The following is a 20,006-nucleotide window of genomic DNA, read 5'->3' as shown; positions in this document are numbered from 1 at the left end:
GGGCTTTTGAAACCAAAGATAAATGTATATAGCAGACTTCGTCGTGCTCGCAAGCTTTGATGCTTTTCGCTTACAGTGCAGGTTTTTTTTCAACGGCTATCACATCACTGGACAACGCAAATGAGCGCTATGTTATATTGTCATTTCACATTACGCTCCACTCAGTTTTTTTTTTACGCAGTGGATATTTAATAAATATTATAATTCCTCAATGTATAACTACTACAAGCAGAAGGTCTGTCTTTTTGATTACTAGATTGTTTAATAAAAATTGTTTTTGAACCTAGAAAATTGCGGACTGGTTTATCACGCCAGATTTTCATCCACTTTTGTGTGTCCTTGTTGCTGTTGTATATCGTGTTCATCGCTGGAATTGACAGTGCTAGGGTAAGTAAGCAATGATGTGAATTTCCAAACAACTCACAATCAATTTTGAGGAGCTCTTGGACAAAATGTGTGATCCAATCAAGCTCAATGAGTCATTTGTCGGAAATACTATTATGGAGAAGCAAGCCAAAACAGGCCAACAGGGGTGACATTTTCAACAATATGTTTTTTTTTGTAAATTAAAATGCTTACATTTATCTTACTTTCATGTTGGAAACTTCCTTCCTGATAAATAACATCAGAGAGGGGTAAATCACAGCACTGAAGGAAGTGTGTTGATGTAAATTCAATAAACAACTTGACTTTAAACCCCTTTTTGCAGCAGCTAGATCAATGGAAAATGAAACAAAGAAAAAACAACAACACAAATATTTCACATGAAAATAACTCGGAGGAGGTGAAGGTAGGAATTGATATCCTCTTAAAACAGTATAGATTGTATAGGATGGAGGGAAACATGCACCAGGCAGGGGGTTCCAAAGAGAAATAAAGCTATCAAAATGGCTCTTTGCTCTACATCTCTAGAGCAAGACTGTGAGAAGATACTGTTTGATCCTTACTCTGTGTTGCCTAATTTTGTTGACAGGGTTCGGAAGGTGCTTGTGCATTTGTAGCAGCATTGCTTCACTACTTGGCCCTGACCACAATGATGTGGATGGCTGTGGAGGCCAGGAACATGTATGTCAGCACTGTCAAGGTCTTCCCTGAAGACACATCAAGATATATACTCAAAGCTTGTCTTGTTGCTTGGGGTGAGTAACTTCAGAACGTATTCATTACAGGAAAGCTTTGAGGGATTTCCTAGATTGGCCACAAAAAATCAGAAACATCCTTTTTATGTGTCAGAATTTAACCTCATGGAAACATGTGAATTTAGTATTTCCCTCTTCAGTAGTTGTGATTTTAATAAAAGTTTACTGTACCTCATGAATATTCTATCAGTAGGCAGTGCCAGTAGGTAATTATTCAGTGTCTGTTATATTTCAATGCACTCTGCACTACTATCTAAATGTGAAAAACACCACTCTTTACATTTCGAGTTGTCCCTCAAATAGCACTTTAAAAGAGTGGTGGTTATTTCACTCTTCTAGAGGAGTTTCACTCCAGGATAGAGTGAAAATTCACTCAAAAAGATGCAAGCTTCAATCTAAAAGAGTGGAAGACCACTCGAAAAAGAGTAATCCGTCATATGGCTCTCCATAGAGTGCTTTTTCACTCTTTCACATTAAGAGAGTACATGTTTTTTCTTGATCCAGTTATAAGTATCATGTGTGTATCTACTTGCCAGGTAGAGTTGTTCTTAGGGAACTGTCGTGCTTTATTCTACTGCCGTGGAGTAGATAATTGGAGGTTCGGGAGACTTCTCAGTTCTGAAAAGAACTGTCCTGCTTTTTAACTATTACCAAGGCGGATGGTATAGAAATTAGACTGGACTACTACTTTAGCTTATAGGATCGTAATTAACTGTACTGCCGCAGAGTCAGTTCTGAAATTGGTCTCAACGTTTCGACTAGGTTGCTCTAGTCATCGTGTGTCTCCTGACGTAATAGTTAAAAAGTTAAAAATAGTAATAGTTAAAAAGCAGGACAGTTCTTTTCAGAACTGAAAAGTCTCCCGAACCTCCGATTATCTACTCCACGGCAGTAGAATAAAGCAAGACAGTTCCCTAAGAACAACTCTACCTGGCAAGTAGATACACACATGGTGTTACCGCAAACCAAATATACATTGATACCTCACCATGCAATTCCTCAAATCCTATAGGTGTGATTTGGTAAAGACAAAATGAATGTATTATCCTGTGGGGTCTGTCTTTAATTGCACTTTCCTGTAATAAGAACCTATTAAAATATCTTTCTATGGATTTGTAACTTATGTCCTTGTCTTCTCTCCATTGGGTTTTTATGAGAGTTCTCACAACCAGAAGAAATTAATGAAATAATTTATTTGTTGTTCTTTAATTTCTCCTCAGGGTCTCCACTGATAGTTGTGACAATAACGTTAGCATCAGCTACACAATTTTATGGCAGCGAACACAAGTGAGTAAAACTGTATTTGTTCCCACATCAGCATGACGAAAAGACTAGTATTTGTTTAATCTGGCGTGACACCATCAGAAAAAACTCCATGCTTACACCATGGTGCTGTGACTCAACAAAAAAAGGGCAATTTCTTCTCTACCATAGTCAGCCTATTGGCGCCCGTAGTTGAATTATTTTGTCTGCGTGGATGTTATTTAAACAATCAATGGAAAACTTATTTTCAAATCTTTAGGGGGTTAAACTTGTTCATGTTTTGTTTAGTCTATTAATAAATTCTTTAAAGGCAAACTATACCTTTAGTTTTTTTAACTGTTCGATCTTTTTAATCTTATGTAATTGAGATGTATACTGTAAATTTCAAATGAAAATGTGGACGCATTTTTAAGATATCGCCAAAAATCTGGAGCGGATATGTTACGCAGGGACAATAAAAATACACAATCTGAGAAACTAAACTGACAGTATTGGTGCTTAGATTCGACTGCTTGGGCATAACATTTTTGTTTATAACCACATTATTTTTAAGTGAAATGTTTCTCAAAATGGTTTATCGAAAGTATGATGTAAGCTTCAATAACCAACAATTTTTATTGCCACTAATTTTAATAGTGATAACCAAACGTAAACCTTAAAGCCATTGGACCCTTTCGGTAAACAGTATTGTCCAAGGCCCACACTTAGTGTACCACAACTTCTATATCAAATAACAAACCTGTGAAAATTTAGGCTCAATCGGTCATCGGAGTCGGGAGAAAATAACGGGAACACCCACCATTGTTTCCGCGCGTTTCGCCGTGTCATGACATGTGTTTAAAATAAATCCGTAATTCTCGTTAACGAGAATTGATATCGTTTTGCTGTTTTCTCAAAAAGTAAAGCATTTCATGGAATAATATTTCAAGAGAAGTCTTTCACCACTACCTTCTGTAAACCCTGTAAGTTATTTGTAAATCTGTGAACTTTTTGTTTTTTTTCTGAACCGAAAGGGTCCAATGGCTTTAAGGTAAGGACAGTCATTTTGTTTTTAATCAGTTTTATTGTTACCTAGTTGATTAAAATTTTGTCTCAAAACTGTTGTTGTGGGTCTGTGTTTTCTTTTCATCAACAGTTGTTTTCTTAAAACTGGTCTGGCATTGACCCTTGGTCTCCTCGTTCCAATTGCCCTCATCCTCCTTCACAACATCATCACCTTCATCTTGGTCATGCGCAGCCTTCTTAAGATCAAAGAAGCATCCCGCTCTCAGCAGATCTCCAAACGTCTCCAGAATGCCATCGGTATCTCGGCTCTGATGGGCTTGACTTGGGTCTTTGGGTTCCTGGCCATCGGGACCTACCTTGCTAGGTTTGCCTTCCAGCTCATCTTCTGCCTGGCCAACTCCTTGCAGGTAAAAAATTGAAGATGCTTAAAGGCAGTGGACACTGTTGGTAATTACTCAAAATAATGATTAGCATAAAACCTTACTTAGTCACGAGTAATGGGGAGAGGTTGGTAGTATAAAACATTGTGAGAAATGGCTCCCTCTGAAGTGGAGTAGTTTTCGAGAAAGAAGTGATTTTCCACGAATTTGATTCCGATACCTCAGATTTAGAATTTGAGGTCTCGAAATCAAGCATCTGAAAGCACACAACTTTGTGTGACAAGGGTGTTTTTTCTTTCATTATTATCTCGCAACTTTGATGACCGATTGAGCTCAAATTTTCACAGGTTTGTTATTTGTATGCATATGTTGAGACACAGCAAGTGAGAAGACTGGTGTTTGACAATTTACCAATAGTGTCCAGTGTCTTTAAAATGAAGGGAAAGAATTCATCCTTGCGGACTGTTTTTGAAATAATAAGAATTTGATTTCATGCAAAACATGTATATCCTAACCTCAAAGTGTCATAAACTCTTGATAAGGCCTAATTCAACTCTGTAGAGAGACCATTCTGTACAACCATCACCACGCCCATATTAAATTTGTTTTCATTTCCATCGGCTGTTATCAGGGAAAATGCCAGGAAAATGAATAAGAAACAGAAAATGTGGGTTTGTTAATAAAGTATGTGGGTTTGTTTGGAATGTAAATTCTTTGTTAGGGAAACATTAGACAATAGCAATGCAGAGACCTCTTGTTTGAGCATAAGTAGGTCAAATTTTGCGGCTGTTTGCAGTTGCTGATTTAGTTTTTCCGGACGGAGAGAAAAAGTTAATTTGGCTATTTGGAAATGCTGACTTATTTTTTCATACTTCCTTTACATGCGCGTAGGGTGTGGTTATCTGCATCATGTTCTGCTTCAGACGAGAGGAGGTACGCACTGCCATGGAACCCTGCTGGCGGCGTATCTGCTGCGGCCGAACCTGCAAACTGCCTGCATTCCATTCTGATAAGACGCACAAGATGGAAGGGGTTACCTCGTCTACTGGACTCAACTCCCCAACTAGTGCTAATAGCACTGCGCAGTATGAAATGTCTATGTCTTTGTCTGCTGCCCCAGAGTAGTGTAAAGGTAAAGTAGGTCCTTGCTTTATGTTAAAGGTAATCATGTTCTTGGATTTGAACTGACCTCATGCCAGTATTGGAGTCAAGACCTCAGAGTCCGAGACCAAAACCGAGACCTCATCTTCCGAAACCTTATCTTCCAATACCTCATCTTCTGAGACCTAGACCTTACAGCCGGAGACCGAGACTGAGACCTCAATGTTCGAGACTGAGAAAAAAGCCTCACAGTCTGAAACCGAGACTGAAGCCCGAGAGACCTTACAGTCCAAGACTGAGAACTTGACCAAGACCCAACATTCTGAGACTAAGACATTTTTTTTTAGATCAAGACAGGACCAGACCTTCCAGTCCAAGACTGAGAACTTTTTTTCCTTTCCTTGAGGGGGAATTTTTTTCAAGTTACTTCAATGTACAAAGTTACACAAAATACTGGTAAATCAACTACGAAAATAGAAAAGGCAGATGGCAAAAGCTGGAAATTTGATGATATGCATGGCATTTAGTTAGTACAAAGCAATAAAAAAGGCTCCCATTTGGTATTGAACTTGTCTAAGTTGTTATTCTTAAAAAGGATCATTTTTTCTTAACAAAATAATGATTTATTTCTTTTTTGACCAGAATAAACGAGGGCTTTCTGTCATTCATCTTCATGCGATATATATGAAAACGGCAAAGAAAGAGAATTACATTTAGAGCAGACCATTTTCTTTTAAGGACTCCAAGCAGCTTGGTCGCGTTGTCAAAATTAAGAGAGAGACTGAGAACTTGACCAAGACCAAGTCTGAGACTGAATTCGCGACTGAGACCAGACCTTAATAGCCCGAGACTGAGACCAAAAAGAGCTGTGTTTGAGACATGAGAATGAGGCCAAGACCTTACAGTCTGTGACTGAGAAAGAATTATATTTGTTTAAGACCAAATGAGAACATATTTTAAGACTTTGGCAAAAATCTAAATAAAAGTCAGTACACACATCTCATCTCGACGCGCCATTTTTTCCAAGCATGCCGTGCTCGTTCATAACCCCTTGAATTTGTTCATTAAAATGTGCTAGAATCCAGCACAATTTAATGGTTTCCTGTAATCAATCCTTTCTACGAGCGCACGCATGTCTTTCGTCTTAAAGAATGTTTTTGTTTTTGTTAAAAAAAAAAAAATGTGTTCGTGCCATTAAAGCGCGGGCATAATCAACATGCAAATATCTTAGAACTACTTGCATGCGCAGGTTAGATCTAATGCATAACTAATTTCATGAGCCAATCAGCGTTGTTTTTCAGTACATCCCTTCCAGGGGTTAGTGATGAGAGGTTTCATAACGGTGTGCTGCCCATGGTTGGTCCATGACAGTTCAAAGAAACAAGATGGTCACACCATGGTATGGTTGGAATACGCGGTCTAAATAGCGCCCTCGCTCCGGCATCACGTGCTGCTGCATTTTGCTCATGATCCTCCATTTTTGGAAATCCAAATGAAGGCCTCAAATTAACGGCACCCAGAGCAACTGCCATGGTGCTCTGTGCTTTTGCTCTGTGCCCTTTGCAAAGTACCAATACAAATTTATTAGTTTCCTCATAAAAGTTCCCCTTGCCAGAGGGATCTACTGTGTCGCTTCAAGAGCGAAATTCCTGAAAGCCTGTAAATAAATGTAAATAAGGTGTTGGTGTATCTATGCGCGTGCTGCCTAAACTCGCAAACTCAACCGCATGTAGGGAATCTGATTTCTAAGATGGCGTTAAAACCAAGATTTATTGTGGATGATAAACATCTCGTGACTCGAGTCAGTACTATGGCTTACTGTTTAAGAAATGGGAGGAAATCAAAATAAGTAAGGGAAAGAAAGCTATAACAAAATAATAAACTTTATTAATCTCAAGCTCTCCATTTTTTTATTTTTTAAATGGCGAGGCCTATATGTAACTACCTAGAACATTATGATAAAAACAGGTACTAAATAACTTTAAAAAATCTTTTCATATATATTTTTTTATCTTGTTTTGTTGTATATAAAGAAACGTATTGACAAAATACGACACCGCCAATATAGGGCTAGATAGCTCAGATAGTAGACTGCCAGCCTGTTTCCGGAGGCCGTCGATTCAAGTGTAATGTAATACATTTTTATGTCTTTGTCTTTCATTCTTTGTCATTATTTGTTTTGAAGGGTCTGGCTACTTTTTGTAGGACACAAAACACAATGTCGACAGATTTACATTAAACTTACACAGTTTGAAGATAATGATAGCAGAAGGCTTCCCTAAAAAATATGACTTGCTGAGGTGCTGTAGTTTTTGAGAAATGAGTAAAACAAAAGTCACGAAAATACGTTTTAAATGCTAAAACAATTTCCGTCTCACTGAGACAAAAATTACTTGTGAGTAATTACCAATAGTGTCCATTGCCTTTCTTGCAAATCTTTTTGTAACATTGTGTTACAAAAAGTACCCAAACCCAAGTTCTGTATAGTAGTTAAATATGATCAGGATCAGCTGAAACAAAATAATAAACTTTGAAATATTTTTTATTTTGGCAAAAATGGTGTAGGCCTAAATGTAATAAATACACAATTCTCCTCAATGTATTTTCGTTTTTATTTTTGCTATTTTAATAAAATGTCAGTTTTATGTCTTTGTCTTTCACACTTGTCATTATTTGTTTTAAATACGTTCATAACACTAACAGTATATTTGGTGTATTTATTCAGGCGCGTAGCCAGCTTTCTGGTGGTGGGCATGGTTTTGGGGATGGGGGCAAATACTATTTTTTGTGCCATTTTAATGTTCAGAATAAAAAAACAAGCTTAAAGGATTTGGGTACTTTTTGCAACACAAAACATAATGTCCAATGTTGAAGATAATGATAGTAGAAAGCGTACATTAAAATATTAGGTGCTGAGATGCTGTAGTTTTTGAGAAATCAGTAAAAAATGTCATGAAAATACGTTTTTAAAACAATTTTGCTAAAACAATTTTCGTCTCATGATCACTGAGACAAAAAATTATTTTCATGACGTTGTTTTACTCATTTCTTAAAAACTACAGCACCTCAGCAAGTAATATTTTTCATGGAAGCTTTCAACTATCATTATCTTCAAACTGTGTCAGTTTAGTGTAAATCTGTGCACATTGTGTACAAAAAGTACATAGACCTTAAAATTACACATGAATTATAGAATAATGAGAAGGAGATCGTTGTACAAAGCAAGTAGGCCTACGGAGTGTAACAACAATTGTTTTTGTTTTTTCTGTGGCACTTAACCCTGTTACTGGCTTTGCCACAGTGTTTGTAGTGCTGCTGCTTTTACCAAAATTGTTCTTACAAGTTCTCAATTTGTATTAAACTTGTTATAAAAAAAAGGCACGATACAAAGGCTTTATTATCAAACAAATATTTGATCAAACCTCTGCACAAACATCCGAAACTGAGAGAATTTTAAATGTGCCAATTTTTAGTTGGAACGGTGGGTTGTTCAACTTGTTTGTACTATTAAAAAGCCTTAACTATTTTCACAAGTTAGCTGGTGTATTTTTAGTCTTGGCACAAGACCTACATGTCGTTGCAATTTTTTGTTTTTGTTTTCCAACTGCAACAGGATTGTACAGTACCCTTGTTTAAATGCTACGGTGTAGAAACCAATGGTGTTATATGACCCTTTTTCAAGTAGCAAATTTGTAGTTATCAATTGTACAAGAAAGGATACCTTAAATAATTTACAATCTTTTCTGCACACACTTTTAAATCTATGTGGTTGATTTGACAAAATGGACCCTTCCATGCAATCATTTTGAATCCTTCCGTCTCATGTGGACACCTGTTTAGCATTTGGTAAAACTTTATTTTACTATGGACCAAGTGCACCATTACTTGTTTCTCTTGTGTTCTGTTCTGTAAAAGCGCATAGAGTCATGCAGTAATGCTCTGTGTTATGCGCTCTATAAAAGGTTTAACTATTATTATTATTATGTATTCTTAGCAGGTAGTTTCAAATTCCTCATAACACCTGATGGATCTAAGATGAACACAGCTCCGTGTTGGAGATCAATTGTTTCTGTCACGATGCTTTCCTGAATATCCAAGCTCTCCGAACAGACTTCATAACCCTCTACAATCTCATTACCACAAATGCTGATTTCCGAATCCACCACCTGATTTCCTAACAACACCAACTCATCATGCTCAACAGCACAGTCTAAAAGATGGGGCTTCTTCAGAGGAGACTCGTACTCATCATCGTTGTGTCGCCCTCTGTTGACGTGTATTGGTAAGTTTGTACTTGCGTGTCGGTCGGTCATGTTTAGTTTACCCGGTGGAATGGCTTGGTTAAGGGTTGCTAGTGATGCCTCCATGTGTATCAGTGCTGCTGAAAGTACCTCCCTGTCTGTTATGGTTTGTGTGAGGTCTAGGAGTTGTTTAGCGATGAGTTGGCATCGTGCTGCTTCCTGGTTGTAGGATGTGTCTTCATCAATGGTTGAGGTGGTGGATGCTTGTAGTGGAGGATCATAATGTGATGTACATGATGTTTGGGCTTCAACGGCTGCAAGGATTGCTGTATACAAAACAAATACTGTTATTAATCTTGGAATGAGGGGTATGTTTTTTGTTTGTTGGGATGATCTTCATGTCAAGGAACTTGGCAAACTCCCACTAAAGGGGATATAAATGCCAAGTAGACGACCGCCAATCTCTCTCATACAACGAATGGTTTAACATCTACATGTATGATTATAAACTGTACAAATCAAGAAGTTGTGATTCAGTAACTAGACAACAATACTTATTCTAGACGCTTTGCAATCAGTGGTTAGCTTGGGGGGTCCGAGTGATTGCAAGTCATACTGTCTAACCACTGGACCATGGAGTGTTTTGATGACTCTCTTATACCCCTCAAAGCCTTTTAAACTATTGTACAGTCTATGAAGCCTTGCATGCCATATAAAATGCAGTGATTGGTCACAAATTGATCGAGTAATGTATTGCATCCATAGGAAAAGGTGTTGCAGTTTGCTACAATGGCAAATGATTTCTGCTGTGGGCAATTGCAGTTTGTTTTCTCATTTGACGTTCGTTTCTCGTTTGACATTGATATTCAACATGAGAATGTCAAACAAGGACCATTTCTCGTTTGACATTCAACATTCATTTGCACACAAATCCTAATGAACTGATTTTAATAATTTGTCATATGTTCAGACCCGATGGTCCTTTCTTCAAACGGTGTTATAGTTCACCACAATGGCAAATAGATTCTGCTTTGGGCAATTGCACAGTTGGTTTCTAGTTGGACGTTCAATATTCATTTGTGCACAAATCTGAATGAACTGTACTGAATAATTGTTATGTCCAGACCCGATGGGACTTTCTTCATTACCTTCTAAATTGGAGGTAGCTTCCTCTTCAGGGGACAGCCCAGAGGTAGTATTATCACACTCCTCTTCCTCGTCATTATCAACTGCACCAAAGACCTGCTCTCCACCCCCAACCACTGCCCCCTCGTCCACTGTCAGGAAGGGGCTGAAGAGGTAAGATGACGGCAACCTCTCCCAGAGCATCTCATTCTTGTTGGTGATACACTCCAGAAGGTGCTCACAAAGATAACCAGACCTTGTGAAGTCCTGGCAGGAGCAGGATGGAATGCTGAGGTCTACCAGGTTGCCATCGTTGGGATGATCGGGGCTGTGGAAAAGCTCGCTGGGGGACTGTTGTTTTGTCAGTGTCTTGGCCTTTATACGTTGTTGGCAGTGGTCGATAAAGGGCTTGGGGCGGTTGTAGAGAAGTGGGGGTACACCGGTGTTGGTGCTGGTGCTCCATTCTGTGTTCACCTCCACATATCTGTTAAAATGGTAAATATAAATTACGGAAATCGGCTTGAAGGCTTAATTGCATCATGGTACATTGCATTATCGTTGCATGGATGGCAGGGTGGTTGAAAACCCTAGTGTTTCTGATCAGCGGAGTGTCGGTTCAAGACCCGGTCATACCACTTGTGTCCTTGAGCTATACCATAATTGCTTCGCCCTTCAGATGGGACATTAAGCTGTAGTTCCCCGTGTACTACCATTTGTTTTGAGCGTAAAAGAACCCATAACACTTACTGTGGAAGAGTAGGGGTTAACCCAAGTGTTTGGTTCACGGATTGCTCAGCCTTGGGAACAACAGTGATAAAGTTTACTTATTGAGGCAGCGTTTGTTTCATAACCATTATTGTATAATAATAACTAGGGTTAGTAGTGCACATTTGATAACCAAGAACACTTATTGTACGATAGTAAGTGTTAACTTTGGTGTTTCTGGTTTAATAGTAAGCACCCGTTTCCATGTTTCCTCAGGCTTGTGAGCTGCAGTGATTAAGTTCACTTATGAGGCATCCTTGGTTTCATTAAAAGAATATATGATAATATTTACAAATGAATCCGCACTGTAATTATAAGTGACCTATCTGACTCTTTACCTTGCATATAAATCAGGCAGTATGGTGTTAACCAGTAGGCTCAGCAAATTGTGAAGTGGGTAGTTGCGATTACTGGTGATGAAGTTATAACTCATTGCTTCACGCTGGTCCTCGATACCATTGTTCATGATTAGTGGAAGCATCTGCCGTTGTTGCCGGAAAACGTAAGCCCATCTCTGTAATTAAACATACAGCCATTAAACCATTTGGTTTCAACACGCGTTTTTATAACTGAAATATGAGCTATTCTGTTTGACTTAAAGTATTACTTTTTGTAGCTGCAATTTTTTTCTGCCGGCTTTTCACAAAGTAAATTCACCTAAAGTTGTCCCGTCAGGCAGGCTGGAGTTAGCCTCCACAGTAACATTGTGAAAGATGTCTTTTTTAAAGAACCATTGTGTATGACATCACAAAAATAATCAGCACCCTCACAGAGGTCAAAGGAAGACGTATCATTGGCTGAGAGTTGTACTTGGTGCGTACACACTTGCACATTTCTATTGTTTCACCTCAGCGACTGTCTCCTACGCAAAACCACAGTGCTGCCCAGTCAGCACGGCAATTGCCATGGGTTATTACGAGGCCTTCACATACCTGTATGTTTGAAAGCCACTTCTCCCGAAACCAAGCTCGCATTAGCTTTAACTTACAAGAAAGACATGCAGGCCTTGAACTTCGCTCTTGATGGGGCATTGTCCTCTTGGAAATTGTCCTCTTGTAAGAGGCACTCAATGAGGAAAATGTAAATTTCTTTTGAAACTTTGCAAAGGGCACCACAGCACAGTGCACCACGGCAATTGCTGTGGGTGCCATGGGTTATTACAAAGCCTGCACATGTACCTGTATGTTTGAAAGCCACTTTTCCCGGAACCAAGCTCGCATTAGCTTTAACTTAGCCTTGCTTGATACCTCCTTCAGTTTGTCCATGGCTTCCTGGTAGCTATCTATAGTACGAGCCGTTGCAACCGCCGTCATCTTACAGAGCAATTGCTGATAGTTGAGTATTCCATGCTTTGGGTTGGATAGCCAGCGCTCCCAGGCTTGCTCACGTCGGATGTCAGAGATGAAAACTCGACACTCTAAAAAACGTTGCAGATGTATAAGTAAAGAAATTGAATGATGACAATGATGTTTGACAGTATGGATATTCTACATACTGATAAACAAAGATCTTGAAAGCTGGAACGAGACAAATTCAGTGCAGTAAAACTTTGCAGTGTCACCGAAATGAAATGATGGAGATTTGTACACAAAGTCAGCAGACTACTTTATCTACTGAAGGAAAAGAGAGACAAACAAGACGTTAAACAAATTTCCTTAAATTAGGATAAATCATCCGGTTGGTGCAACATAGCTCCTTATAATAACGTTTTCATGAAATTGAAGTTTTAGCATGACAGGTTGTATCATGTTTAAAATAACTAGAGTGTTTGAGAGAGCTTTTTGGCCGAGTTAAAACCTTGTTGCACCAACACGATGAAGTTCTCAAACATTGCATGCATTGTATTTAACCTGGAAACACTTTCTCCACTGTTTGAATCTCCTCATGAGAAGCATCTACAACAAACTGCTGAGGTCTCCAGCTAGGGTTGTTTTTCTTGATGACCGCTAACGCCTCCCCCAGATCACTCGCCGATTCTCTCTCCATAACAATCATCGCCGCTATTTGGTAGTCACAATTTGTATGCACGAGCAGGAAGTACATCGGTACCGCATAGTCAGCTGCTCTATGCGCTGCGTCCAAGAAGGTTAGCTCTGAACCATAACGAGCCAAGAGCTGTCTTTGAAAATGGGTCTGATACACAAAGAGTAAGCCTTCAGTCGATGAGTCAAATCTCTGGTTTTTGGTGGAATCCGTATTAATTTTGTGATGTTTTTGATTGATTGTGCTACACTCTTGTGTTTTGTCAGAACACTCCAACGTTGAATCGTCAGTACCAACAGAACTCCTAAAGAAAACGAATCCATTATTGGCTCGCTCCTCCAGCAAGCCATACACCAGCTCCTCCAGCTTGTCTATCTTCAATTTGGATGAGATTGAACTCGCAGACACCTTGAAGATGCGGTTTGCGATGTCCTTTTGTGTAGGGAAGAAGCGGCGGTTTGAATGTGGTGGGCATGGAGAATCCTGAAATAGCTCCTCCTTGACAAATTCTTTGATGGATTGCTCGATCAGTGGAATGGACTTCATTCCATTACTGATGAGCTGCAGCATTTTTTCGTTGACCCGTTTGTCTATTGGTTGTTTGACGCCAGCAGCCTGTGAAAAATAAAAAGTTTTGACATTTTTACCTCAACTTAAAGGGAAGGTATAAGTTTGGTAATCACACTTAAAGTTAATGGCAAAAAAACTTACTTGGTTAGAAGTAAAGCAGCTTTTGAAAGAATTGAAGCATTTTGAGAAACATTTTACATTTTAAGTAATGTAATTATTATATATCAGTTTTATCCCCCATAATTTGAAATTGATAAGTAACATCTCTCAGATTGTGTATCCATGTACATAGTATTCTTCCTGCAGAGACATAATTTCAGCAATATCTTGAAAACGTAACCCCCTTTTGAAATTAAATTTTCAGAGATTAATTTTTATTGTGTAATGTATTGTTTATAGAAGTAAAATAATCAAACGGTTCAAACAACCCAAAAGACATACTTAGCATTTGAAAGGCAAATCAAAAATTGTGTGCAACGTGTTCACACCACATTACATTGGTACATACGGACTCATATTCTGAGCAGATAATGTACTAGATAAAATAAACAGACCAAACAAATGCGTTCACGAAGAGTGACATTTTACAGATGATAACAGTACCTCTCCCAGAGGATGATTTCTGTGGCTGTCAACGTCAGGAAACTCTATATAGAATCGAGACTCGTTCGTCACTCCCTTTTCCTTCAGAGTTGACTTGATATGCTTTGAGAGTTCCCTCCGTCTGTGCTCGGTCAATTTGCTCACATCAAACTATTTCAGTAAGAGACAAATAATGTACCAATAAATGGAATTTGGCATGGGGGTACAGAATTTTAATTTTGGTTTACCCATTACACTGATTTGTTTTAGCACTGTATACTCGGAATTTTTTCCCAAGCTCTGTGAAAAAAATAACAAGCATATTACACGGGTGGGATTCTATTCTAACCCACGACCTTTGCAATTCTAGAGCAGTGTCTTACCAACTAGACCACTGAGATTGCATGGTAATGTACCACTTTGCAACAAACTAATAGAAGTGGTAGAAGGTCCACAATTCAATAACAAATATTGCATTATCTTGCAGCAAAGATAATGTGGCGGAGCAGCCTAGCGCATCAGACTCAAGATCTTATGCTAATCAGAGTGTGAAGGCCTAACTCTGTGTAGACCTACATGTATATCACGCTGCCACCTTCTTGGTCATGTTCCCTGTATCGAATAACAATAATGAATGCTAATAATCATTTTGCAAATAGGAACCGGACTATTTTGTCCTTCCAGCCTTGGTTTGATATATCGATGGGAAAAAAACAAGATGGCTGCGCCATGATAAAGGTCTATAGCTGCGCCGTCTTTCAGTTTGAGCGCTCATTTTGTGACCTGATCTTTTAATTATTTCGTGAATTATTGTAAGCATGAGTTATTGAACCGGACATTATTCAAAATCAAACTTGCAAGTTCAACTTTTTTTAATAAGTTCTTACTTTGAAGTCTGGCAGCAGCATGACATGTCGGATCGTGATGTGACAAGGGCATCCAACTTTCTTTGAAGCCTGTGTGCAAAGGCGTCGCTTGCTTTTGGTCTGTAAATAAATATTCACTTGTAAATAACAGGAATCTTTTTCAGCTACATTTGTATACACAAGTTTGTTTAAATAATGATCATGCAGCAAAATGAGCAAAAAATTATTTTGTTTCATCAGTACCAACAATTGTTATCACAATGTAAAAAAATTGTTTATCTCAATTGTTTTAAAACAGCCTCCAGACATTTGGGCTACGTAGTTGTGAAGGTAAGGGGTCAGGGCTAGAGTAATTGTGGTGTGTGGTGGCCAAGCAGTCTCCATGACTAGGCATAATTGCTTCTCTCAGCCCAGGTGTATAATTTATTGGAACCTAAGAGGGCTGAGAGGGTATTGTGTTGAATTTATAACTCCTGTATGTGTTAATTTAATCGGCTTGGAGTTGTATGCCACCATGGGAGTTGAGAAAGTGAGGGGAATTGTCTTAGAGGTGCTCAGTTATTTGGTAAAGTACCTTGATCTAGCCACCATTATGTTATATTATTATTGTTAGTACTTTGTAGTTTGGTATTTAAACCAAGGATGCCTCAAAAGTAAACTTCATCATTGTAGCTAGCAAACTGTAAGGAAACCTATATAAACAAGTATGCTTGCTACATGTCTGTGAACCAGAATCACCAAGGTTAACCCCTCCTCTAACACCAGAAGTGTTATATGTTCAATTACGTGAACCACCAGTCCTACCGAAGGACAGAGCAATAGATGGATTGCAGTATGCGTCATCGACTGCCATCTTTGATGTACATGGATTAACAAGGGAAAGTGCATGCGTGTACGTGCTGCGCATGCACTTTTCCCTTGTTAATACATCAAAAGCAGTCGATGACGCTTACTGCGATCCATCTATTATGGTAAAGTATCTTGCTTATGGACACTGGGTGTCAACACCGGGACTGGAACCAACACTTTATACCTTCTTGACAGAGTTGGGATGAGGCTTTCCGTGGTGACATGCGAGTTTCTTGTTACCCATCATGATGTATGGAATCCCATCCAACAAGAGTTTGGGAGAAATTTCATTGTCGAATCCACCGCCATTTAAATGAATGTGATGGGAGTGCTTTATTTCATCTGAAAGTAAAGATAAACTAAATAATCAATATGTTAGCTTTGGGAAGCCAAAATTTCTACAAATGGAGTGGATTTTGAAAAAAAGGTTTTTTAGGTTGTTAAATTGTAGTTGCGATAACGTAACCCTCTATCGCAACTAAACTGCTCACAAAAAGTAAGGAAACTTTTTTCAATCCAGTATTTTTGTTATTATTTAATACTCTCTTTGTATATGGTATATATCATTGCAAAGCTGAACTGTTCCTCTTTAAAATGATACCACAATTGCAATGATTACATGTTGCTGGACTTGACCACGTTAATGAGAATGAGACAAAGTCACAAATCAAATGTGCCAAAATTAGCAATTTTGTGTTACTGTGTGAACAATCAAATTGACACTGTAATTCAAACAAGCAAGATAACTTACTGATCTTAATCCACTTTGTTGAGACAAGAAGTTTGGTATAGAGTAAGACAACTTACTGATCTTAATACACTTTATTTATACAAAAAGTTCAGTAACGAGTGGATGATCCGAAGGCGTTGATGACAGCCTGGCACCTTCTTCTCATGCTGCACACAAGTCTTGATGCGCTGATGATGAGGGATGGCGTTCCATTCTTTATTAAGGAAACTGGTTAGGTCAGCCACAGTTGATGTGTTAGTGGTTCTGGCGCGGACAGCTGGTCCCACAGATGTTCCATGGGATTCAGGTCTGGACTGTTTGCGGGCCAATCCATCCGGTGCACCCCAACATTTTTCAGGTAGTCAGTCACCAGTAGGGCTCGATGGGGGCGAGCGTTGTCATTTTGAAAGATGGCATTTTGGTCCAAGAGTCTGCAAGTATGGGACTGCATTCGGCTGTAGAATATCGTCTTGCAAATACCCATCAAACAAGGTGTTTTTCATGAAATGAGGGTTAAACAGCTCACTGGTGCAAATCATTGTGTAAACCATTAATGGTTCTGAAAAGCTTGATCAGTTTGATTGTTGATCATTACCTATCGACCATTCACAGACAATGGTAATTTTGGCACATTTGATTTGTGACTTTGCCTCATTGTTATTCGTGTAGCCAAGTTCAGCAACATGTAATCATTCCAAATGTGGTATCATTTTAAAGAGGAACAGTTCAGGTTTGCATTGATATACCATATACAAAGAGAGTATTAAATAATAACAAATATACTGGATTTGAAAAAGTTTCCTTACTTTTTGTGAGCAGTTTAGTTAAATTGTGACATTTGTAATTTACCAACATGTTTCAGTATTCATGATTTAAATGTTGTTTAATGAAATTGCCCGCACCACAACACAAGAAATTGAGAATAATGATCAACCAAATTTTCGAAAAAATATTCGTACCAAAAGACTTCCCAAAGTCTCTGTCTGGATTTCCAATCAAAAACTTAGAAGTTGTTTCAATCTCGTAATCTTGTACCGCCTCCTCCACTTTGTCGTAGTTTGTAAACCATGGCAACGGGCTGACCTCTGTTATCCTTGTCTCCTGATTGGTTGAATGTTCAACCAATGGTAAGGTCTCAGTTTTGACACATGAACTTTGACATGGGTTCATGATCTCCTCCATAATGCATACAGCTTGCGAGACCTCCTCCGGCTTGATGTTTTTGTGTCCTCCCTTGTTACTGATGGAAACATCACGTGGTGATGTAATACAGTTTTTTCCTGGTTGATGCAGAGGTCGACCATTGACATCGTCTCCTTTTTTTGTTTGATGAGAAATAATAGTTGATGACTCCTCCATTTCTAATTTGTTGAACGTATCCAAACCATGGATAGATGTTTGTCCACTCACTGTTTCATGCAGTGCATTGCCATTATTTAATGGTACCTTCTTTACCACACAATTTGTAAGGCATGTTCGGTGTACAACAATGATGTACATGTAAATAGTCACTGACTCGTACTCTGCAAACTCATCTACGTCTTAAAAATCCTATTAATATTTAATATGAGCATGATGAGTTACCAAAACTTTAAAAGCAACATCATCATCATCATTACAGTCTGGTGTGCAGTGGTGGATAACGAACAGCTGTCAGCTGCTGTACTTACTAATGCCTTAGTCATATATCGTAAAACAATTACAAAGTTTCAACAAAGCAACAACCTGTTGTTTAGTGTTATGTCATAATAAATAGTCAACACATAATAAGAAGAAATAACTAATTCACTGTCTGTGTGTAGATTGAGATCTCTGCCATGTCTGCCGCTTGGAGATTGCGATGCTCAGTCCTAAGTAATACTGCACGGTTCACAATTTCACAAAAAGTTAATTATTCTGACCATGGAGGTAGAATTTTAGAAATACAGACTACTTTTACAGAGCAGTTCGTTTCTTGTCGTCTGTTTTCCCGTGTGCAGCAGCTTTACTGTTTATCGTGCATACCGCCCTCAAGAGTTGGGATGTTGAAAAATTGCAGATAAATAATTTTAATGTAGTTATTACCTTTTTTGGCACTTAGCACTATTGTATTCCGAAAATGTTGCGTTCAAAATTTGTATCATTAAAATTTGCTCAACAAATTTTGACTCATTGCTTTTGTTGTTCTTTTTTTCCAACCATAAAATCATGTAAATGACGATAGTTTTTGCCAATTTTGTGGCCGAGAATATATTGACCAATCAGAGCGCGAGTTTAAGAACCATTAAAGATGGCGGCCTACACAAACGGAGCTGTCTGTTTCAGCGCAGACGACAATGATGGAAATTCTTTGGATGAAAAAGTTATTTGCCGTTTACAGGTAATTAGAAATATCCGCCGTGACTCCAATACATCATTATAGACTTTATAGGTATAAAATGTATTTGTTTCATGCTTTATGTCTTACAATTCTGAAACTAGTTTTGGCAGACGAGAATCACAATTATTTTGAGCTTGCGCAAAATGAAGGAAACGTGAAACTATTTTTAAATTGTGCGCGCATTTTAATTATAACTGTACACATGATGCGCAATTTCTTTATTTGAGCACTCTTTGTACCATGTTGCGCAAATTGTTAATTTTGCGGCACAAACTTTAATTTTCTTAGCAAAGGTCTGCTTATATTGTACTTGCTCATGGAGGAGGAAGTTTGCTCCACCATACACCAAGTTGTAAGTTGAAATGAAAGTGATATCAGCCTACTGAAATTTTTGAAACTTCTGAACTAAATAAATTAAAACAGTGACAGAAGAATCAAGGGAAAAGTTTCCATATGGGCATGGCGCCACCACTTTTTCATTCGATATGAAATAATGTATCTAATTCTAATAATTTACCTCAATGAGATATCCCTTTTTGTAAAAATTTGTGAAAAAGTGGTGGCGCCATACGGAAAGTGATCCAAATCAAGAAAGAAATGTCAATTGTGGAAGGAATAAAATCAAAAATCAAAAAATAAAATAGAAACAATGTCAATGAAATGTGGCAAATACATGTAGGTAGGCCTAGACTGCAACCAAGTTGGTGTGAGTTTGTCTTGTCTTGTCCCAGTTTGAATAGTTGCAAAATCGTAATCCTCTGTCAGTGTCAGGAAGTAAGTTTCGTGTGCCACTCGAAGGACCAAGCAATAACAAGTAGATGGGCAATTCCATGGTTAGTTTTGTTACACTTTTAGCTGCTTATCACAGCTCTGTGTGTGGTCTCCAATATTAATAACATTAAAGGCAGTGGACACTATTGGTAATTGCTCAAAATAATTATCGGCATAAAACCTTTCTTGGTGACGAGTAATGGGGAGAGGTTGATGGTATAAAACATTGTGAGAAACGGCTTCCTCTGAAGTGCCATAGTTTTCAAAAAAGAAATAA

At 38.4% G+C, this 20,006-nt stretch overlaps 2 protein-coding genes across 3 annotated transcripts in view; one reads left to right on the top strand and one right to left on the bottom strand.

Moving 5' to 3' along the window:
* Positions 1 to 6,650, top strand: part of LOC117300656 — a 41,563-nt gene extending 34,913 nt beyond the window's left edge. The window contains exons 19-23 of the mRNA XM_033784351.1: positions 288 to 387; positions 974 to 1,139; positions 2,360 to 2,426; positions 3,538 to 3,814; positions 4,679 to 6,650. Coding sequence (XP_033640242.1) covers positions 288 to 387; positions 974 to 1,139; positions 2,360 to 2,426; positions 3,538 to 3,814; positions 4,679 to 4,912 — 844 coding nt within the window. The 3' untranslated portion in view covers positions 4,913 to 6,650. The remainder of the gene's footprint in view (positions 1 to 287; positions 388 to 973; positions 1,140 to 2,359; positions 2,427 to 3,537; positions 3,815 to 4,678) is intronic.
* Positions 6,651 to 7,994: 1,344 nt separating this feature from the next.
* On the bottom strand, positions 7,995 to 18,664 carry LOC117300657. Of its 2 annotated transcripts, none has more exons than XM_033784352.1 (9): positions 17,559 to 18,664; positions 16,054 to 16,211; positions 15,042 to 15,140; positions 14,176 to 14,325; positions 12,870 to 13,617; positions 12,198 to 12,436; positions 11,358 to 11,533; positions 10,278 to 10,738; positions 7,995 to 9,455 (listed from the first exon to the last, which is right to left on the bottom strand). In XM_033784352.1, the coding sequence occupies exons 1-9, from the start codon at positions 18,097 to 18,099 to the stop codon at positions 8,869 to 8,871; spliced, it is 3,159 nt and encodes a 1,052-aa protein (XP_033640243.1). In that variant the 5' UTR covers positions 18,100 to 18,664; the 3' UTR covers positions 7,995 to 8,868. The 2 variants fall into 2 exon arrangements, with proteins under 2 accessions (XP_033640243.1, XP_033640244.1); XM_033784353.1 differs by having other exon boundaries at positions 12,267 to 12,436.
* Between the last annotated feature and the right edge of the window lie 1,342 nt (positions 18,665 to 20,006).

This window comes from Asterias rubens, chromosome 16 (genome assembly GCF_902459465.1).
Source record: "Asterias rubens chromosome 16, eAstRub1.3, whole genome shotgun sequence".
NCBI classification, from domain to species: domain Eukaryota; kingdom Metazoa; phylum Echinodermata; class Asteroidea; order Forcipulatida; family Asteriidae; genus Asterias; species Asterias rubens.
The sequence above is the reverse complement of the archived record's forward strand: the minus strand, read 5'-3'. Positions and strand labels throughout refer to the sequence as shown.